The 23,873-nt window shown below is 40.2% G+C and overlaps 1 protein-coding gene across 1 annotated transcript in view; it reads left to right on the plus strand.

The window, feature by feature from the left end:
- The first annotated feature begins 314 nt into the window (after positions 1 to 314).
- CACNA1C (calcium voltage-gated channel subunit alpha1 C) overlaps positions 315 to 23,873 on the plus strand; it is a 457,514-nt gene continuing 433,955 nt past the window's right edge. The window contains exon 1 of the mRNA XM_076341467.1: positions 315 to 596. Coding sequence (XP_076197582.1) covers positions 548 to 596 — 49 coding nt within the window. The 5' untranslated portion in view covers positions 315 to 547. The remainder of the gene's footprint in view (positions 597 to 23,873) is intronic.

Below are 23,873 nucleotides of genomic sequence, written 5' to 3' on the forward strand. Positions count from 1 at the left end.
GTGTGTCTGTCTGCCGGCGAGAGGGAGCGAGCGGGGAGCGAGCGCGCTGAGGGAGGGGAGGGAGTAAGGGGCTGGGACTGTGCTCTCTTCCTCTGCAGAAACAGCTCCCTGCCAACACAACGCGCTCAGAATGGCTTTGAAGAGGAGGAGCAGCAGCGTTTGAACATCTCTCTCTTTTTTTTCCTCCTCCTTTTCTTACTCTTGTAGTTGGTGGATTTTAAAAAGACATTTAACCCTCAGAGGTTTGTCCTGGATGCTTTTGCTTTTTCCTTCCCCCCCCCCCCGCTTCTCTCTCGTTTCCCCCCTTCCTGTTCTTTTTTATGGTTTAACAGCCAGAGGTGCTGTGCTAAATTCTTGGAAGGGGCCCGGATGTACTGAGGATGCATTGCAATTTCACTAAAGGAGGCAGTAGTGGAAAGGATCAGTTTTTGGTGTTTGATGCAATAATGGGAATCAGGTAATAATAAAAGGGGAAATTCTGCAGCTCCATTCTTCCTTGAATTTTACCAAGCCGATTTTCGGAGGGATTAACCTGGACTCGTTTTAAATGGTCAATGAAAACAAGAGGATGTACATTCCAGAAGAAAACCATCAAGGTAAGCCTGAGATTTACCTCCGAGGATCTAGCAACCATTCTCTCCCCTAGCCTTTGTCCGTGATCCCTCGGTTCAGTTCCGCCGCTGCCACAGCCCGCGGCAGGCGGAGGGGCCGGGGCAGAGGACAGCCTTTGACACCGGTTTCCATTCGGAGCACACAGCTCCCCTCAGCCGGGTCTGCTGCAGGGAGACCCCGGCCGCCCCTCGGGGAACGGGCGTTTCACAGGAAACCCCGGGCAAAGAAAAGTTGCTTTAAGTCGCCGTCGTCGCCTTCTGAAGCGGAGGGGCGAGGAGGGGCGCCCGGCGAAGGGGCTGCGCGCTGGGGCCGGGGGCTAAGTGAAGCCGCGGAGCAGCCCGCTCGTCCGTGTCAGAGGAAGATTAACTGGCAGTGCGGCCGGGATTAGGGGATCTTTCCCAATTAATGTCGTCCCGGTCCTCCTAACCCCCATCTGGGTACGGCTTCCTAAGACACCGGGAGAGGAGCCCTTCCCTTCTCTTACGCTATTCCTAATCTCTCACACGAAATGGGAGGGGAAGGGGGAATTATCTATTTACACGCATACACACCATACACACGCACATACTGAGAGAATGAGGGACACCGGGGAGTGCCTGTATTCGAATTAAAGTTGGGGTTTACTTGGGGCAGTGATTTCTCGCCGAGCTCCTCTCGGGATCGCCCGCATCATGGATACCACCCCGTGCTGCTGCTCCTCGGCATTAGCAAACGTCCCCAGCTATTCCCTGTAGTAAAACTTTGTTTGTCCAAACTCCAGAAGCCTCCCCCCCCCTCCCCCGCCCAACCCCGACCTGCCGTTCCTGAAGTTATTTTCATCCTGTTACCTGCATGTTGTCACCCCCTCCCTTCCCTCCCTTCCCCTCCCCTCCCTTCCCCACCAGCCCTGGCTGCACACACACGTCGGTATTGCAGAGCAGACAGAGCCATTTCCTCCCCTCGGCGAGAGAGGAGCAGTGCTCCGGCGGGAGCGGGCTGCCGGGCTGCCTCTCTCTTCCCAGCAGAAACCCCCGGCCGCGGCCCGCTTCTTCCTCATCTCCCCCCCTCGCCCCCGGCCTCGCCCTGGAGGGCAGCCTCTCCCTCCGGTGCCCCGCGGCCGGGGCCAACTCGCCCGCCCGCAAACGTGCCCCCGCCCGCTGCGACTGAACACCTGGTCTGGGTGCAAGGGTGCCCGGGGGGTGGGGATGGGGGCGGGGGGAGGGCCCCCGCCCTCGGTGAGCTCCCCAGGTGCCCCCTACCCCTGAGCCCCTTGCAGGGGTGGCTGAGGGTGCAGCTGGGGAGGTGCGTTAGCGCTGTGGCAGCCCTTGATGGTGGAGGGGCAGTGGGTTTCAGAGCTAACACCACCCTCCTTCTGATCAAATACAGATTAAAAAGGAAAAAAAAAAAACCCAGCACCCCCACCCCTAGCCACTCTATCAAAATGAGGTGGGAGGGGAAAGGAAGCAGCCCCCGATCCAGAGTGCTCCTTCCAAGTGGGAGCAAATCCGCAGCACATGCATTCAGCAGGCGTAATTTGGCTGCTCTTCCTGGACCAGAGCTGATAGAGTGGACGAAGAGCTCAGCCTCCATAGCAATATGCCAACGCTATGGCAACCTAAATCCAGCTCCCTCCTTATCAGCTGCAGTGATTATATAATTGGAGGAACAGTTTCGCATCTGTCTCTTGATGCAGATTGTCATTACTCCCAGGTGAAAGAGCAACTTCTAAAGCAAACAGAAAATCAGCCAGGTGGAAGAAAGTTCTGTTCCCTGATAGTGCTCGGGCTGCCATTTATTTACAATCTATTTTTATTTTGTGCAAACAGTGCCTGAAAGGTTAAATTGATCAGTAGTCAAGAAAACCTGGTGGCAAGGAGATGGGAGCAAACCAATCACAATGTGGAATGGTGTAATTAAAGCAACCACAGATTCCCAGCTGCAAGGTAGAGAGAAAAAAGATGAGTAGAAGGCAAAGCTAGGTCCGTGATCCTGGTCTGCTCCTCGCTTATAGGAGGGAAGATTGATTTAGATAAGTCCTTATTCTTGCATCCTTCTCAGTTGCTGGCAGCAAGGTGAATGTTCCAGGTACTACCGATGCAAGACAAATTTTTATGTCTGTTCTTGAAATGTGACTGACGTGACTAGGCCTCTGCCGGCAGTTGCTTTCTGCACATGTCTGTTCTCGGTTAGCCCCTTATCAGCCTACCTGAACAGCCTTGCGCTGGGGAGCCTGGGCAGCAGGGGAGCCGGCGTAATCGTGGCTTACTTAAAATAAATAAATAAAGCATGCTAGAGGCCATTAGTTAGATTATGAGGGCTGTGGGGAAGAGGAATTATATTTGAAAGTGCTTTGTTGACTTAACTACTAATTTGGGTAGGTTTGCAATATACTTGTTTTACGCTTTTGAATGTGACTTTGTACACTGAAAATCTTTCACCCTAGAGTAAGAATTTTGTCATTTTTTTGGATGCTAAAATATAAGTCTACTGTGTTTTCGTTGCAGTCTCCTATTGCACAAAGAAAGGGGAGCTGATAGTATTATTTGTTGATACTGAGACACTTTTCAATGTTTATTTTTGCTACACAATGGAATGTGTTTTTATAACCATTAATTATTCATTATTACCATAGAGCATGTGTTTACCTCGAAAATTTTAAAAACCCACCCGACAAGCACCAGAAAAAGCTTTCAAAACTAACTACATCACATTTAATGCACATGTGGGACTGGGTGGAATCCTAGATGGGCATCTTTAATGGGTTCCTTCATAATACTTTGAAAATTTGCTCTCATAATATAAAATGGAAAATCAGTTTGCAAACCCACGTTTTACAGCCGTCTCAAGGGAGGGACCAGAATGAGTCAACCTGGCCTCTGGTGTTGCAAGTTTGAATCTCAAGCGTGGTTTAACCGTCTGGTTAAATGTCGCTGCTTGCGATTCTGGCGCTCGGCGGGATCTTCCCTGGTCAGATTTGGTGATCGGCCAGGAAATGAAACAAAACTAGTGGTTTTGCCGTCTTTTTCAGTTCCAGGGATTAGGTGGGGAGGTGGTGGCGGGAGGGAGAGCGGGTGGGGGTCCCGGGCAGTGCCTCTCCCAGAAGGTGGCACTACAGGGCTGCGGAGCCCGGAGTCGTGGCGGCGCTCCAGAGGGGTTTGGCAGAAGACACTTCTAGGTCTGCTTCATCCATCCCCTGCTTTTCAGGAGGAAAGGCCAGATGTAGCACTGATAGATACGTATCTATCCCGGAATAAAATTTATGACGATTGAAGAGCCCCTGGTAGGTCACTTGTTCTGTATAGTAATGATCCTCTGAGTGAAAAGCCATTTCTGATACCATGTCCGAACTACCCTTCCTTCAATTTCAGGTAATGCCTTTGGGCTTTGTCCTTATTGCGTATTTTGAACAGATTTCTACCTGCTGCTTGTAAAAAGAACCCCCTCAGGTATTTGTCAACCATAATTAGGTCTTCTTGCAACCTCCTTTCCTAACCTGCACGTATTCTGTTCTTGAAATCTTTTCCTGTAAGACACTCTTTTCATAGTCCTTGTATCTTTTGTATCTGTTAAATTAGGAACTAATTAGTAGTCCCTTTATTTCTCGGAAGCCTATTGATAGTGGGAGGGTCAAGTCACAGGCATAGTCCCTAATGCATTGTCTGACCTGAACTGAGGGTCAAACCCACAAATATTCCCCTTAACTTTGCGGGTATAAATACGCAGGTGATTGTGTACGCTTCACAGCAGATTTCAGTTGAAGGGTTGAAATCTGCCTCATGCTGTGCTACAAGATAAAACCATTGGAGATACGGACTAGAATTTATTGGATGTTTGCTTCAATTTTCTGCTCTATTTTCAGAATGCCGATTGTATTTCCTGTAGTTTTTGGGGCAATGCTTTTATGTGTAGGAGAAACCGTGCTCTTTCCATGGTGACAAAGTGATCAGACTGGCAAACTGAGTCTTCATTTTCAAGTATTTGTTTTTGTGCTCTCGTTTTGCTGTAAAGGTTTCTCAGAATAGGCATTAGCTGTGGGGCATAAAGAGTACTGCTACGAGGTTTGAAACAGCTTATCTTCAGGATTTGGGGTGGGGGGTGGAATGTGCATCGCTGTTTTAAAATGCAGAACTAATATTTCAACCCCCACTGATTCAACAATAAATGCTTGTATTTATAAAGTATGATCTTCTGTCTCAAAGTACTTGGAACATTCAGTGTGTGTTACGCTTTTAATTCAACAGAATACGAAATAGCAGTCTAATATAAAAATATTTAAAATAATATTAAATAACAGTACGTAAACATTTTGCATAATACAGGGCACTGCATTTACTTGTGAAAGTTGCCAGTAGAGTCTTCAGAAAAGTATTTAAGTGCTTTCAACCATTTCCTATCCTTAAAAGGAGTATTTAAGTATCCCGCTAAAGGCATGGAATTTAAAGTATATACTTTTGAAAGATTTTCTTTGAAATCGTCTTCAGTCATAAAGACCAATTTGGGTTAGGTCACCGTCAGTGTTCCTGCTGACTGGTTCTTCATGAAGTTCGTGAGTTTCTGCCATCACAAACACTTACTTTTGAAGACCTAGCTGGTGTGCTCTCTGCAACCAGGACGCCCTTACGAACCCACTTTTGGTTGCACCTCTGCCCTGCAATCGAATATGTTTTGGGGGTTACATCTGTGTAATTCACTGCAGCAGATGTGACACACCCTTGCCGTGTGGAATTAATTTATCCTACTGAGATATTTACTTTGAATTATTTGTCCTCATATTTTCGTTTTGTTTCCTCAAAACACTTTAGTTTAGAGAACATGTCATATAACTGCAATATTACCATGTATGCTTAGGTTTGGCTTATTTTCTTTCAATTTTGTGGAAAATGGGTCTGCATCCATACTTAAAATAGGATTCACCTGAATGGCGATCACTCTTAAATTTACTTCTTGCAGCTGTGTGTGTGCGTGTGTGCGAATTGTCATCATGGCCATTGGACTTGTTAGGAACTGTCTTGTTTAACCCTTTCTGGGAATTAGTTCAAGGAGCAGACTCACTGAAGTTCAGGAACAGCAAATACAAGATCTCTTCTGAGCAAATGTGTTCTCTAAATTTATTGTCTATCAACCAACATAACAGATGTGACTATGTGCAGTAAAAGTCTCTCTTAAATTATTGAAAACAACAAATCAGATCAACAGTGAAGAAAGCTTTTACCAATGGCAGATATATGCTTTACAAAACATAATGTTATTAAATGGTTCAATTGCCTATCTCTTTTTTTTTTTTAAGAGTGTAGACAAACCCAATGTATTTTTTGAGTCAATCATTTATCTGAAACGCTGTGTTTTTTATTTAGATAATGGCGATGAGATGAATTTGAGAGAAAGTTTATTAATTAAAACATTTATTACTGGATTTCAGCATTATTAATTTTAAGAAAAGACGACAATATTAAGCATTCAGACATATTGGTTATCACTGAATAGTTTTCCTATAGTTTATCTATAACCTAACATAAAATTGGCATTTCTCGTTTGTTTGGTTTTTTTTTCCTCTTGTAACTTTTACCAATGGAAGTTTAAAAAAAAAAAAAAGAATATTTACCATTTTTAGATAATTTTTACTTTACTGGAGTAAAAGAATTATTGTGCATTTAAGCTACTTGAGGATTTTTTTTCCCTCATCTTTCCCTTTTTTTTTCTTCTGGGAAAGAACGTCACAGTCAGTCTTCTGTGCAGAGAACAGGGGGCACGGTGATGGGCTTACAGTGCTTCTGCCAGAAAGCAGGTGTAGTTTTAGCTGGTAGACTGGTCCTGCTGGGAGCTCTGAAATACAGTGACGAAGTTGTATGATCGCAAGGGCTCCTGTTGTTATTGCAAGGTTGTAGTGGAATAAATCTGGGTGTAGTCGATAATGTATGTACAAATCTTTGTCTGAAACAGTCTTTGAAATGGTTTTCGTCAGTTTCCATGGTTGGGGCATGATGATGAGAGTAATATAAACTTCATTAAGAACTTGAGAGGGATTCAGGGTAGCTCTCTTTCAACTGGAAGAATCACAAGTGTCTTTGTACTGTGTATAGAGGTTTCAAGAATGGAAGGCCTTGCTGAATTTCTCACAGAAACCTAAATATAACATTAATAGATTGTATGGTTTGGATTGTCATGATGTTGACAGTTCATAGGGGGTGGGGATGGGGAAAGCAGAAAAGATTAATATATGTATCGTAGAAGGTGGCAGCAGATTTGATGGAATCACCTTTTTCTTTATTTTGTCACATTGGCAGTTGTCCAGCTATCAAGGTGAATTATTGTGATCTGCAGCTGAGAGATTATTAGCACGGTTCATCCTGAAGAGAAGCTTAGATTGAGGGGAACCCACTGATAACAGCTTCGAAGCTGGTCTGCTCTGCATGTCACCTTCCCAGGCATCTTTCTGAGAAAGGATAGTTTTGAGACACTGCTCTCACTGGTACATGTTTCACTGCAGAGAATTGCATTTCTAAGGAGTTGAGGATTAAATAAAATCATAATGTAGGACGGAAGGGACCTGCAGAGGCCAGGTAGTTCAACACCCTGCTCAAAACAGGTCTAATTAGATGAGGTTCCTCAGGGCCGCATGCAGTCAAACCTTGAATGTCTCTGCGGACAGAGCTCACTGGGCAGCCTGTTGCAATATTTAACTACCCTCATGGTAAAGAACAAACAAACAAAAAACCCAACGTGTTTTTCCTAGTATCTACTCTGTATATTTAAATCTGTGTATTTTAAGATGGAGAGGTAATTTACATATGTCAGCCAATAGCTAAACTGCAACCACGTATCTGTGTTTCATCAGACATAGTGGCCATTTGTTGAAACTTTGAGGTGGAGGGACTTTCGCCTCAGTGCCTCATACCCATTTCAGAGTAGTTTGCTTGTTTTTTTGGAAATCTTATCATAGTTTATAGGTGAGGTGAGACAACCCTGGAGTCTCAATTGCTCTGATAGACACACTAAGTTTGTAAGTGGGTTGCTTTCCGGCACTGTGCTAGAATAGCTTTCATGCAGAATTGTGGCTAGAGACAGAGGCCGGCACGTATAACGATGAGGCAGTAGAAATTTATGAGTAGTTCACTTTAACATTCCAATACGTGTTAACATATCAGGTCAATAAATGAATCCTGCTATAATTTACAAACATTTAGCTGAATCTAGTCACTTACTGTTGGGATATATATATATCTCCACACATAAAATCACCATGGAAGTGATGACTATAGGGCTTGAATCCAAACAGGATTGGGGTCCTAACTTTGATTTAGATTCCTTTTTCCCTACCGACTAAAGAAAATTGAGATAACTGTTAATGGATGTTCTATGGGATGTTAGAAGCCTATATAGGAATGTTAAGGCTATGTATTTGTAAAGCACTTCTGCAATTTTCCTTTTTTCTCTGTGTATGTGGTTTTTTCAGTCCCAGATATTAAAGTCTAAATCTCAGTGGCTGTCTCAGCAGGCAAAACATTCAGAATCCATGAAAAGAGACCAGCAAGTTGAATCTCCTTCAACAGCTGGGAGGAGTTATCAAAGTACCAGTTAAAGCCTTGTGTGTATGTGCGTGGAGGGAAGGTTATTTAACCTGGCATCTGTAAGGAAATTAAAGAAATCCATGAGATTCATCAGTCTCCTGAGCTGGGCACCAACAATCTTAGTACAGATAAGAGGGAGGGAAAATTTGCTTCTTTTATGAAAGAGAGAAGATTAAAATAAAGTAAGGTTGACTGGAGACTTAATGGTTTTCAAACCAGACCCAGAAATGAGGCCAAAAAATCTGGCTAATCCCATGGGAACTCTCTTTGCATCTTGTACATGAATCTTAAGAGTTAATTGTTTCAAGGAAAATATTGTCTGAGAGCCATCTAACCTTAAAGGATTCTTTATCATATGTTTAAAATTGCTTCTCTAAATGGTATCGTTATTTATCTTAAATTTTTCAGGTTTTCAGCCCATGATGTGGATGGTTGCCTCTGGGTATTTTGGAAAAAACAATTAAATATGACTGAACATGACATTATAATTACAAAGTAAATATACTCTAATTGAGTAATTAACTCAACATTTCTTCCTAAAGGCATTGTAGGAACGAATTCATGTTACTGATCAGATTTCAGATTCTTTATTCCAAAGGAGAAAAAAAGACTTCCATTCTTCAGTATGGCTGGCTAGATGTAAGACTTCTTAAGCTTCCTCAGTTTTTAAAATTTAATGTGTATTTTTGATACATCAGATGTTCCTCTAACACTTTTTGTCAGATGAAATAATCTTTCAAATATACAAAAAGAGTACCTGTGTCCCTTTGCTTGCAAGTCAGTCCAACTCTGTTAAGTACTAGCTATATTCTGCTTAATACATTATTGACAAAAGTAATTCTGAAATTGAAACTTGTATGATATAGCTGTTAGTAGTAGAGTTCATAAGTTTTAGATACAGAAACACTACAATGGACTGTGAGAAGCAATAGAATCCAGGTGGATTCAGGATTTAATTCAGGAATTAAAACTGATGTTTGAAGGTAGTGGAAAAATGAATTATTGCACTTAAATTCACTGCATAGTGTATTTATGTTGAACTTGTGTTTAAATCTGATACAGATTGACAAATATCAGGAAGCTGAAAGTTAAGACTGATATGCAATGCCAAACTTTGCTGTGTTTTCTATCTTGTAGCTTTCATATAGTTCACAAAAGAACATTTTTCCATGCAGACCCTATATGTAAATATTAGAAATTTGGATTTAGTTAAGTATCAAGGAGTCTGATTTCCTTGGGATGAATTTAACATATTGACAGCAAAGTTAGCAAGTTAAGTCAAGTCACATAAGCCCAAACACCATTAAGAAAACAGAGGAAATCCAAACACCATTAAGAAAACAGAGGAAATCCATAGTATTCATTACTTTCTCGAGTTGTAAACAAGTAGGCCTATGTGTAGGGAGGAAAGCTTCATCTGTGTGCTGAAATTCCTGTATGATACTTAAATCGCCTATTACTGCTGATTTATAAATTGTATAGATGCACAGAGTGTTTTCAGGTGTAATTTAAATTTGAATTGGTGTCTTTAGAGAGAAGTAAAATGCATTTATAGAGCGAAAATTGAAAGTGATAAGGTTTAATTGTGGTTTGAATGGAACTTTTGTATGACTGTATTCAGGAGCAACAGGTAGGAGTGGATTATATGAAATTTTTACATCACTTTCACCTAAATGAAAATTTTAAGTGAAAAACCTGAAATTTGCAGACATCAGTTACGTTTGGTGCAGGCAGTGTCAGAATTGAATTCTTAAATCAGTGAATGGCTTGAGTGATATAACTCTAACGTCTTTTGTCTGTCAGATCCTCACTGGCTTTGGCTCAAGTGCACAAATCCTGTGAGTGTGAAATGTTTGTTAGCAGGTGTTTGGGATGTGGTAGTCCTGTACACAGCAGTACACTCCCTGCTGAGCTCTGAAACACATTTCTATACAGTTTTCTTTGAAGAGAGTTGTTTGTTATTTGTTAAATGTAATGAAGCTTAGTGCTTAAATCAGAAATGGAGGAATCCCAAATTCCTGGGAAGTTCATGAGGGACTATGTTGAAGCTTAATTCATTTTTTGGATTTACATTATGACCAAAAGATTTATAGTTTAATTTTAATTTTGGATTTAAAAGCAAATGCATGGCATAGTGGTGACTGGAATAAAGAGAGTATCTCTTGTAAATTTGGCCATTATAGCAAAAATAAGAAATAAAAGCAGAGAGTGAAAGATAAAGATGAACGTGGCTTGAAGGCTTTTATCTGCTTTAAGGTAAAGGGTGTCAAGAAAGATCATAAGGGATGGAAACTTGTGTCCTAATTCGTATGCAGTGATAAAAGCTGTTATGCATGCCAGGAAGTCAGTCAAAAAATAACTAGAGGTACTTGCTACTGGCAGTTCCTAAAAACAACTACTTAAGTGTTTTAAAATAAAATTAAAAAAAAGTCAGTTATCAAACTTCAGAAAATTTGAGCGTGGAGCTCTACAGGTGCTTGGCAGAATCTCCCGGAAAGTATCTTAGCATGTGGTCAAACTTGAAGCGCTTTAAAAAGGATCACATCTTAAAATACGAATAATTGAACAAAACATTGCAAAAAGTTTTTAACACTGATAATGCAACTTCTGTTACTTCCTATAAAAAATTATGCTTAGACATTTTCTTAAGTGCTTTTAATTTGCAATGTGAGTTACACAACTTAGAGTATTTCTGTCAATAGATATGTATCTGACTAGAACATACATCCTGCTGTCTTAATGCAAAGTTTGTACTGAAATAAGTTTTCGTTCAAATTTTATGGTACGTATGGGTCAGCAGTTTTCTATCTATTTTTCTAGTGCTCAGCATTCTTGTTGGGAACTTTGCTGTTATCTTGCTTTGCCTTGATTTTGGTCTTATTTCACCAGAACACCTTTTTACTTTTATTTTGGGGTATGCATTTTTGAGATTTTGTCTGTTGTGCTTTAAGGTGGTTTCTCATGGAGAACATTAGTGCATAGAATACAGAGCTAGGTTTGACTGAATGTTGCTAAGGATTTTGGCATGCATGCTGGAGGGCCAAAGAATGCATTATTTATGAGAAATATGGATGGGGAAAACCCTATGTGGAGTCAATTCTACAAATATCAGAGGGCAGGAAGTTTATTCTTACAGCACGTATCAGTGGTGTTTTGAGACTTCAAAAGGAATGTGATGTAAGCTCATCCAGATGGCTTAATATATTGGTGAATTTTATTACTCGTCTCCCTATGTCAATGTTGAAATATTATTTAAAGATAGAATTAATGTAGAAGATGGAAAGCCCCACTTGTTATCTTAGGATTTAAACCTCTAGTTCATGTAGCTAGTTGTTTTAATAACAGCAATAGAAAGTATCCAAACCTGATTCTGCAGCTACAAAACACTGAACAGAGAGGTTTGACAGATTGTCAGGTGCTATTTGGGAGATTAATGTAAAGACTATTGTACGAACGTTTAGAGGATCAGACTGTATTTTGATTTATTTCTGCATTAGGATGTAGACTACCAGAAAGTCTGTCATACCTCCACAAAGGCTATATTTCTTTCCTTTTGGAAGGTTGGCAAAGAAATGTTTTCTCTGAAGTTATCTACCTATGTTCTTATATATTTACCTGGTCGTGATCCCTGTAGTATGAACATCTCCCAGTGTTAAACACTCTATTGCTCTTCCCAACATGCCAGGTCAATGGGCTTGGAAAATTAATTTTTGTTTTTCTTCATTAACTATGTTGTGTGTGCTTGTGTGAAGATATTACTCTGGGAGGTGTAGCAAAGAAATTAATATGGCATTTAATTTTAATGAGATGAGTGTTATGAGATGGTGTGTAGTTACTAATGTCATCAAGCCTGTAACAGACACTGACAGGGCAATACTGGGATGCTTGATCCATCTGTCTGGGTGCAAGCCAGGGAGAGCAACCCCTGCCCTGGTTCTCCTGATTGCACAAGCAGGTTTGAATCTCGTGGTATGGTCAGAACAACAGGTTGGCTTGTTGTACTGGTCCAGCTGTGGCAATCAAGTGCAGGGCTCCCGATGGGCACCCCCATACAACTGTTGTCCCATGATTTGCATTATACCTTTTCAGTTCTGCTGACTCTCATTTTCTCTGCCATTGTGCCTCCCTTCTCTGTCCACTCTTCTCCAGAATAAGCAACCCACTCCTAGTTACTTTTTTCCTCACTGGTCCCAGCTTTTCTACAACCATACCCAAATTTGGTGTTTCTGATACTGGTACTCAGTAATCCTGGCCTCATTTGGCGTTACTGACACAGTTACCTGGGCACTGTTGGCCTTGCAATACTCCCCAACAGGACTCCAGGACTTCCCTTCAACTAACTGCGAAGTTTGGTCATCTCCGACTCAAGTCCCTATTAACCGTGTGTGAAATCTGGCCATTCCTCCCCATGCTACCTGTAACTCTCGTCAGCTTCTTGCTCTGTTGTCATGTCTGGTAATTTCTCGTGTCGTATCCAGTAGTTTTCCATGTCCTGTTCAGTTGCCCAGGCCAGGACTGAGCCATCTGCCGGCAGCCCTAATACCAAGTATTCTGAGTAGTCTTACTTTGGCAGGTGAATGCTATATATTAATAAGTAAAGAGGATTCTCTTCTTTGTACTTGCCATCTTTCCCTGGTGATCAGCAGTTTTATAGTTAGGAGATGTAGTGGTCATGAAAGGAGACCAATATCTTGGGTAACTGGAAACAAATGATCAGGCAGGGTCGGTCAGAGGTCCGTAGGTCTATGAGGAGTCAGCGCAGAGATCTTGGTATGAATTTTGAACCAGATACTTTATCATCAGGGTGTGTGTGGTTTTACTCTTGGATGTAAGCTGTAGAGATAAAGTGTGCTTCTCTTGAATGTAGATGTTACCGTGATCAGATGTGAATCTGATAGAAAAGGGGACTGCTGTCTGGTCTCTCTCTGGGGACTGCACATGGTAGTATGTGGTGTGCACACAGTGTACTTGCTGCTAATGGGTAAGAGGAATTACGCCTCTCTCTTCCTCCCAACTTTACACGTACTTATCAACAGGCACCACCAGGCCTTGAATAGCAACATAGATATACAGGCGTTTCTGGTTTTATCTGCCAGCTTTCCAGTGTGTGTATCATGGAATTTTTGTTTTTGTTTTCAAATAGTTGGAAAAAAATTATCTATGCTCTGGAACCATTAGAATGTCTCAGAGATGTCTGCAGTTGCACTGTGCCTACACAGTTGTGTATATATAGGCAGAAGTATAATTTGCTTAGTGGACCAGAATGAATAAGTGACTGCGATTGGAAGGATCTAGCTGTGTTATGAGAGATTTGGAAAGAAATAGAGTAGTATGAAATAAGAGAGAAATGGTCTGTGTTTTCAGATTGTCATTCTTCATATAGTAAAACTAATCATTTGGCATAGATTTCATTTTACCTCACTGTAGGTGTTTAAATTGTCTAGTTGGAGCTAACCATCTAGAGTTCATGTGTAGTCAGTGGAGAGGAAGGCAGCCATAGCCACAGAACACTATAGATATCTAAAATAGGTGGGGTGGACTGCTTTTTTGGAGGTACTTAACTGTGCCTTGACTATATAGATAAAGCTTTTATGGCTAAGCTGGACTAAATGTCAGATTTTAGATTGCTAGAACTAGTGAAATGAATTCCACCTTCTGCCTGTGTGTTGATTTCTAATTTTGATTGTCAACAACAAAAGTGCAGTGTGAAGAAAGGAGTTACGTGCCTATAATAGGTTTTGGCAAGTCACCTGTCTTTCAGGTGACCTGTGTGAATGCGAATACATTAAATTTATACTTCCTGCCTGAATGCATGCCATTAAATAAAAGAGATTGTTTTTCTTGTCATGCTTTTCTTTAACAATAACTCAGGAAAAATCCCTGTTGGAAATTCAGGGAAACTGCTTCTTGAGGAATATCCCTGTCTCTATCTGGGGTGAGAACAATTCATTTTTCCAAAGACTATGTTTAGGAGTGGAGAATATTGTGAATGCAAAATAGGTAGCTTCAGGAAGGAGATGGGGCTTTCCAGGCAGTGTCAGCGAGGGATGGCAAGCATGCCAGAAGACACAGCATCAGAGAAACCATGCAGTAATCAGTTTCATCTGCTTCTCCTAGCTAGCGAGTGTGGTTAGCCGGGCTGGCTGGAATGTACAAAATTTACAAGGAAAGATTAATAGTTAGGTAACAGCAATGTAGAGAGAGTTCTCTGCAGTAAATCTTTCGTTTGTGTGTTTTGTGCTCTTGGGTGAACAAATACAGCATGCCTAATTTTGAAAGTGCCGTTTTTTAATCATAGCAAACTTATACAGTAACAAGGTCCCAAAGAGAAGATAAATTGAGGTGCAAAATTCACTTGGTCTTGTTAACTTGGCAACTTTGTCCAACGTTGGATGTGTTGGCAAACAGGCTTCTGCCTGCCAGAGCCTGGAGTACCAGGCGAAGTGTGCTGGGTCTGTGATTTCAACAAGAGGGAGAGCCCTTGTCCCTCCAGAATGCAGCCAGGGGAGGAATAGAAAGGTATTTCATTCTGGTGACATCAGGAGAAAAGGTTAACTCGTCTCAGCAGGGCAAGTTTTTATCGTCGTAAATAAAGGGTGACACACACACTTTCTTTATAATACTGTATTATCTCAAAGAACGTGTATCTTTTCGAAATTTCTTCCTCTCACTGCCACAAGCAGGGATGTGAAGTCTTTATGTATCACCCTATTATCTCTTTAGAACCCCTTTTCCCAGAATTTATAGCCTTGACTCTATCATGCTGCCCTTTGCATAGGCTATATAAGTGACCGAACACCTGCCGTGCCCTGGAAGCAAGGCTGTGCTGTGGCAGCTACGATATGTGAAGCAACTATTATAGCTTCCTGAAGAGCATCAACAAGAAATTTTGCTCACAGAAATTGTCGTCTGCGATGGGGTAGACCAGTTCAAAGCGATACTTGCCCTTCTTGAAATAAACTCTTTCTTCTGAGGTGCTTATAGAATAATTGAACTTTTTGTATTCAAATTTGAAAATTGAATTTTGAAAATAGGAAGTAAGGGGAGTTTTTGAATAATAACAATTTAAAAAATGTAGTATTTGTAGTATTTCCCATCAGCAGCTTCCACTTTAAACTTTCTATAGAAATCACAAACATATGCTATGCCTCTATGGGAAGCTATTCTATAATTTTGCATAGGGTTGTCTATGATGCTTTCTGTCATCATTTCACCATTTGCTTTTGAATGCTCTTTTACTGCCTGTGCCTGGTAATGATACAATGACTCAAAACTTGAGACAAGAGAATGTTTCAGGAAATGTATAGATTTAAGTGGGAGTAATTTACTTAAAATAACATAACTGTTTTTGTAACACTACTTTTCTGATTAAGCCATTGTGCTGCAAATAACTTGAAATAAGGACAACAATGGGGATCCCCAGTCTATGTGTGAAAATGTTGCATTTATCCCACTGCAGGCCTCAATATGTTGTAAAAGATACCATTTTGCAGAGAAATTTCCAACTGATGTATTTTAAATATCATCATAATAGCTTTGTTTCCTACTGTCCTTGGGCTGTCTGTGGATAACAGATTTCTGAGGACATCTGCCAAGCTGAAGAATCTCACCCAGCAGTTTCTGAATTCTTCTGTCTGAGCACCAACGGGGACATTAGAAAAATACCCAGGCCTGACCTGGGAAGACAAAGTGGAAGTGACCCCTGACATTTCACAGTTAAGTTTTCCACTGGTTAGGCCTCCTCGTTGTTAGCAATGTATACCTTATTAGACATCTGAGTTTGCTTAGTTACAGCTACCAAATATTTAATCTCATAAGGGTTTTTCCAGTTAGTTGAAAGGGTCATGTGGTGTCAAAAACCTTTTGCGTGCTCATACTGACAAATTCTGATCAATTTTTTGACTGTCTCTTATATAAGACTAAATGATTCAGATGTCTTTAGTCTCTCAATGTAAGATATTATCACACTCTACATTTTCTTGTACCTTTTTTCTCAGTTCTTTAAACTATTTTGTTATTCTTTTTGAGGTGTGGATTGTAGAACCGGGGCCTGTGATGTTGTGTTCCATAGTAATGCTCTGTACAGCCACGTTACCTGGGCTTTTAGGCTCACACGTAGGTTGAAACTCATTGAGGTCCGTGTTGTCTGTGTGTTGGTTCAGTCTGACCATTAGTTAGAGCCATCCAACTGGCTCTCAGGACAAAGCAACTCCGACATGGAAGAGGAGTTAACTTGCATGCACGCTCTGCCTCCAAACAGGGAGGGCACAATACTCATGCCAAGCTCCAGAGGTAATGAGAGATGCCTACTCTTTGTAAATAGGCTGGATGTTTTGGGTTTGTTTTTTTTTGGTGGTTCCCCCCCCCCCCCCCCCCCCCCCCCCAATAAGCAGTAGAGATGTAGAATCTTTTGAACAGTGTTCAGATGCTATTAGAGTAAATGGTTTGTGGGAAATTTCTTGCCTCTTTTGTGATGCTGATCCTACAAAGTGCAGAGCGCCCCAGGAAAGGAACGCAAAAGCCTCAGCTTTCACCGCCTTTGGTGTGATGTGAAAACTATACAGAAAGACAGAGCTAGAGCAGTGGCTGGAGCACTAACTCAATGGCAGTGCATAAATATTGCCCACTGACTTCTAAGCAAGTGCTCTACAAACCTGGTGTGCATCTGCTTTTGCCACCTTTGCTCTGGTATGTGTAAATTCAGTAATGATCAATGAATCTGCTTTTACATAAGCATGATTTTTTATTTTTGGAAAGAATCTATAAAGACTGTCTCAAACATTTGTCTGCATCTACTGCAGAAAAGGTCACAGAGAAGCTGGTTAACAATGTTTGTATAGACAACCAGTGACATAAGAACTATTTCAGGGTTACGTGTTACAGTGTTCAACCTAAGATGTAAGCCAGATGCTGGTTTTTTTTTCTCATACAGGTGCTTACAAAGACTGTCTCTTGCTAATTTTTCCCATCTTTTATTATCTCCCCCCCTTTTTTTTTTGCTACAGTTGCGATCTTCTGATTTAGTGCCTTATTTAGTCTGGAAATGCTCTTAAGTAGCAGAGCAAGTCAAGAATGCTTGTTTTTGCATCTGGATATTACACTTGCTTAGTATTCAGACTTGGAACATCCTCCAAGAGGATACCAGTAAATAAAAAATGTTAGAGAAAAGTCTGCATGTTAGATAGAACATCCGACTTTAGATACCAAACAACTCAGTAAAATTATTTTCTTCTATGCAAAGTGACTATAAAAATACGACTCTAAATCTGTTAATGCTGCAATGCCTCTAGATCACAAAGGTCTAGTTTGAACAAAAGACTGTTGGTGGTTTTTTTTTTTTTTTTCAAATTGCCTTTTAATATCACCCTGAAACTGAAACAAGCCACTGTTTTCCTTTGTTGTATAGCATGGTTTATATTCATGCGGTTAGTAATTTTCTGTGGGTTTGTTTTAATGGAGGTTCGCAAGTGCAAGGGTTTCCTTTTCTTGCTTTGCAGAGCATGTTGCATATAGAGCATCCTCTTGAGATTCTGTGGATGAAAGGAAATAGAAGGGTAGGACTGAGGCAGCAAATTTTTTTTTTTTCTGCCCTAAGTTCAAATTTTGCCATTTTTTTGCATGATCTCTTTCTAGCACCTTAATGGTTCCAGGTTAAAAAGAGCCCTTCTGTTTGAATACATTTATTTTGTCTAAAATTATTCAAAAATAAGATAACATTAACTAGGTGACTGAAACTAGAAGAAAACCCAAACTTATCTATTTTTACTTGCTTAATTCTTAGGATTTGGTATAACTTTTTGTATAGTCTGTTTCAAACCTTTCCTCTACAGTTGCTTTTTCTGATGTTTTGCTGATCTTACTCCAAGCAGCAGGGGAAAAAAAAAATCACATTTTAAAAGAGAGAAAAATGTGGTTTTTAGAACACTAAGATTAATAGCTGAAATCAAAGTCAGTTTTGACACTTGAAACATCTTTTAATACCTTTTCCTTTGAAACTGCCTGCATTTCAAGAAGGGGGTGCATCTTTAATTCATTAGAATATTGCATGCATAATCTAAAATTAGGTAAATGCAGTTTAAAATAAATACGAAGTTTTGCCTTTCTGGAAAGCAACAAATAGTTTTTAGGTGACTGTTTTGCGTGGGTGCTAATGATATAATTTACAGATGTCTGGTTTTCACAAAGTATAATGTAGTAGGTATCTCTTAAAATTAGGTATCTACTATTCTCTTAAATTGTATGCCCAGTACCTGAATGGACCTTTGATTTGGGTGCCTGCTGCGATCAGTCCTTGCAACCCGACCCACAGACTCGGGGACAGTAGTAGTGGTGCAGACTATGGTGCTGGATAGCCAACGGAGTTGATGAAATTTGACCACTTCGGTTGAGGGGGCTAAAAAGGAGGAGGGGTGTGGACCAGATGGCCTTCAGAGGCCCCTTGTAACCTAAGTTATTGTATAATAATGTGGATTAATGGCTTCCTGATGTGGGTATCACCCCTGGGCGGGAGGGCTGGCAAGGAGTACTTATGGCTTGTATAGGAAGGTTAGATACGCGCTCTCCTTTTATGCACTCGCTAAGCTCTTTCCAACAAACTCTGCCTGCTGTCTGGATTTGTGTAGCTGAACACTGACCCCGTAAACAGTAAGAGGAAGCAAAAAGCTCAGCCTGTAAGAATTTGCACTGTGTATTGTTTATCAGGGCTGATCTCCCTTTAGATCTGGATACTAAAGCGTTTCTTGTGGTTTGGTTTGTTGGTTTGTGTGTGTGTGTGTGTCCATCTTTATTGAAATTCATATTGTCTGTAACTCAGATACAGACATATATAGAGATCTCTTTGTGCTTTTTAGTCATCATCTACCTGATGTAACTGGGAACAGACTGCTATTTCTGGACTGAGAATACTATGAGTTGTGAAAGAATTGTGATTGATTTTTCTAGGATGAAGAACCATTGAAATTGCAGGCTTTGAATTATTTAGATATCATACGTTTGTACATATTTTCTAAATTTTGTCACAGGTTTTGGGCCAAAAGCAGCTACAGAGCCGGGCCAAAAGCAGCTGCAGAGTTGCTCTGTACCTTGTGGACAAGCACACACATGTACTCCCCACAGAGAAGTGGGAGTCATTTAATCTCATTTAATCCACTTAAATTTGATGTGCAATTAAACTTATGTTTTAGATTACTTGTGTACAATCTGAAGAGAGATTGGCACTTCCAGCAGCTGGTTTCACTTTTATTTCAGACATCTGTCTTAAGAACGGAAGAAATGGTCCTCTGCACTGACTATAGAAGGAGCTTAGAGAAGATCCCTTTTTTTAAAATGGTTTGCGTAGGGTGAGGCAAATAACATTAACAGGTTTGTGTATTGATTTCTTTCCCACTCTGCATTCTCAGACAAAGAATCTGGAGACCATCTAATACAGTAAAGATTATTTTAAACCTGTAACAGCTGCTTTTCTGTAAAGAAGTTATATTTAGATTACTCACTAAGCAAAGAGTAATCACTCACCGGCAAGAAAATGATGAGCAGTTGACAAGTTCGTCAGAAGAATTCAATCTATTGAGTTACAGCTAATATTCAGAGGAATTTTACTGAAGTCAAGGAAATTTTACCAAAGATGTGCTTGATCCCAGTATCCTTAATGGTGGTAACTTTAATTTAGATGAATGGTGCAAGAATATACATTTAAGCAAGAAAGTGCTCTCTTGATGTCTCTATTTGAGGATCTGTGCCTGGAGCTTGTCCAAGAAGCACGTTGTTCTTCCAAGAAACTCGCCATGACGTATACGCATGTTACTGCAAAGGTTTTGTACTGATAGGTACCCTAAAATACTTTAAAAAGATATATTAATGCACTGTACCATGAGATGTGCATCTATAACTGCCTCAAGTGAGGAACTTCGGTTCTTAATTTATATGCCATTTGGTGTTAGAAATGCCTTTGTGCTTTGTGGAGAGATCACAACATAACTATGGTTTTATGTAAAAGCTCTTGCTAGCTGTTCCTTCAAATACGTGGCTAATTGGGTTCTCTCAGGCTTATTTGAGAGGAATACAAATGCTGTTATTAGTAAAAAGGATCTTTATGTCACTAGTCCTCTGTTGCTATTTTTGAGTGTTATGAATGTTTCAGTGAGCTATGGTTGAGGGAAAGGAAAGTGTTCCCTGGCTTGATTTCTGAGAGCTTGATCTGGGTGCCACCAGAAACACTTCTCAAGAAACCAAAAAAGATTCTCTGTGGGTTTCTTTGTGTTTTCTTGTAGTTTGAAAGCCACAAGAAAATGCAAATGCTTCAAAGGAAATTGGCCTCTTAACACACCCACACACCCCACCCCTGCCTAATAAATTTATGTCCTAATAGAATTTGTAGTCCAGATGAGTTGTATTATAGACTTCTTTGGCTCTCCTGATATCTGCATCAATTATCAAACTTTTCATATTAGACACTTGCCTTGGGGCTTAACATTTAGTAGGCTCCATGCTTTTTCCCCCTCTTCCTCCTCTCTGAAAAGACTCCTTACCTCCCAGCCTAGTTATCTTGAATCCATAGTTACAGAAGAGAAAATCAGAATCAGCTAGAATGAGAGAAGAGAAAATCCATCAGCTAGATGGATTTTTGTGACTGAGGATTTTCAAACTTGTGGCTTTCTAGATTCTTCTGAGCAAGATTTGACAAGATGCCTCTTTGGTGAAGGAGGCAGAACAGACCGTTGCTTTACGTTGTTTTGTTTCAGAATGGAAAGGTAAAAATAGAGAAGTAAAACAAGGAACACTCAAGTGATGAAATCTCAGACGATAACTTGTTATCACCTGCTAATTAGAAGGGGGAGAGGGAGAGATTCTTTCATTTGTGTTATTGTAGACAAAGCTGTAAAATCCGAATTTGTCAGTAAATAAGGATATAATTTACTTTTACTACAAGTACAGGATCGTGTCTCTTATTTAAAAAAAAAAAAAGGCAACACAACCTAAACACCCTCCCCCCCCCCCCCAAAAAAAAAGCCCCAAAGCAAAAAAAACCCACCCCAAACACCTGAATTGTGTTAATTGAAAACCATAGCATTTTCAAACAGAAAAGTAAGGGAAATGTTAGAAATTTGTATCTTGGTGCCTAGACCTTTTGCATGTCTAAGATAGTGCATATGGAGGAAAGATCTTATCAGGAAGCAATGGGTTTCCAACATACTCTGAAACAAGGTATTTTTGCATGGAGAGAATCATATATGTGGTGATTTTAAGGAAAGAATTGTCCCATGATTTATTCCAGTATTGATGGGGAATTATTATTGCTTGTATCCTTGTTATGCCTTATTTATGAGCCAGGAATCTGTTATGCTGGATGCTGTACCAATATAGAATAAAAGTCTGTCCCTTTCTCAGAAAATTCAAAATCTAAATAGTGTTGGCAAAGTTACAATAACTTACCGTGCAGTGTCCGTAGTTATTTTTCAAGCATAAATATTTAACTTGGAGGCATTCAATACTTGAAGTGAGAGGAGCTTGTGCACTTGCTCTCTTCACTGAAATGGACTTGCTTTTTCACATTGCTAGTAGCTCATTGCATCTTCTTATGTTAATGGCATGCAGCAAAAAACCCTCTGTTTGGAGAGGGGAGATAAAAGACAACAAAGATCTAGTTGCAAATGAAGCATGGTTCTTGAATAAGAATTTTTGTTTAGATTTTAAAAAAAATGTTTAGTCTCAACTATGGCAAACGAACTGTCTTAAATCATGTATCTCTTATGTGTGTGTCCTGAAACCCCAAAACAATTTACAGGAAAAATTCTTTAACTCTCTTATCTGGGCTAACAACTACACACTGAGTTTTAGTCTGACATGATGTTTAAAAGCATATGTGTATATTATAAAGTTTGTTATAGAAAAAGCCATAGCTCAGGTTGCAATCCAGCTTTCATTATAACTCCTATTTCTACTTACAAATTACCTCCAGAAAAATCTTTGTTTTTTGGAAAAAGCTAATGTCACTTTAGAAGTTAGCTGTCAGAATTAACATCTTGTCAAATTCTTTTTAAAAAAGACAAATAAGGAAAAATATCCAAATCATGCTTTAAAGAAAGTGAGTTTTATGTGTGTGCAGCCCTGCATTCACTAGGGGAAATTTCCAGGGATGTCAACTGAAAATGTAATAAAGATTTCCGGAAAAGACTGTTTTCTCATACAAATAAGTGGGTTTATTTCACTTCAAGATTTTAAACTTTGTGTATGGCTAGTTGTTATTGTCCTGAGATACTGAAAGACTTTTGGACTTCTGGAAAAATATATTTGCAGAGTGAGGTTTTGAAACCAAAGAAATAGAGTTCCAGGGAAATCGGACTGAGGGCCCTCACCTTCCCTGCGGTGGAGTGATGAGCATGCTTATAGAAGTGTTACAATGAGCTGATGTAGCTGTCATGATCTAAAGGTTTGAGTGAAGCAGGGTTTAATCCGAGGGGTCTCTTTGATAGATTTAACTGATGGAAGAAATACATAAGCTTTCTGCGCAAAGGCCTTCCTTCAGGTCAAATTTGCTTTAGACTAACACAAGAAACTACTTCTCACTATAAATCTTGCCTCACGTATGTGATTCTGGAGAAATGTTTTTCTGGCCTGGTCTAAAAGACCTAGTGTGTGGGAGGTACAGCCACCAATCCAGGAAGTCAATAGGTGTGCTTCACTGTCACTATGGTTAGAAAGTGTTTTCCTCAGGTAAATCCTGAATTTTTCTTACTGCAAAAGCCATTGCTTCTGCTTATTCACTGTGAGTACAGTGATAGATATTCCCTTTCTGTTCTTTGAAACAATACACACACACACACACATATATTAAAAACATATATATTAAAAACATGTGTGTATATATAAAATACATATATATAAATATATATACACACACACGCTCTTAAAGACTGTTATCATACCCTCCTCCCCCTCACATCCTCAGGAGCAGCAGTCCAAGTTCTGGCATTTCCATTTCTGTCACTTTGCCTCATAGCTCATGTTTTCTAGGCCTTTGGTTGGTCTCCTTGTTCTCTTCTGGGCAGCCTGAACTGAGCCACATCTTTCCTGAAGTGTGGAACCTGAAACTGCCCACTGTATTTCAGCTGAAGCCCTGCCAATGAGCTGAGGCTCATCAGCCCTGAGCTGAAGAGAAGTATTACTTGTAGTGTTGCATAAATTTTATCCCTGTTTATATACTGCATTGCAATGATTGCATTTTGTGGGAAGAAGGCAGTATGACAATATCAATTTCTGTTCTGTTGGGGATCCAATATAACCCCCAAGGCTTTTCTGAAAATAATTTGGGCAGATGATTCATTTTGCTTAAATACTTTGCATTTGTCCCTGTTGAACACCGTTCTATTTTTAAGACTTTTTCTCCAATTAATGAAGTTCATTTTGAATTCAAATCCCGTCCTTAAGTGTATTTGCTTTACCTCCCAGCTTCATAGTTACCTGCTCACTTAATAACACCATTTATCATCCAGATCATTAATGAAAACATTGAACAGAACCTGATCCAGGGCAGGCACTTGGGTACCTCCATGTGACACATCCTCCAATTTAGACTGCGTACCAATGATAACTGCTCTCAGGCATCCACTGGTTTCGTACTCATGTTATAGCAATTTTTTTCTTGCTCATATGTTCCTAGCATCCTTGTAAAATTATCATACAAGACCTCATAAAACTATGAATAAAGTCATGAGA

The sequence above is a fragment of the Aptenodytes patagonicus genome, chromosome 1 (genome assembly GCF_965638725.1).
Source record: "Aptenodytes patagonicus chromosome 1, bAptPat1.pri.cur, whole genome shotgun sequence".
Lineage (NCBI taxonomy): Eukaryota > Metazoa > Chordata > Aves > Sphenisciformes > Spheniscidae > Aptenodytes > Aptenodytes patagonicus.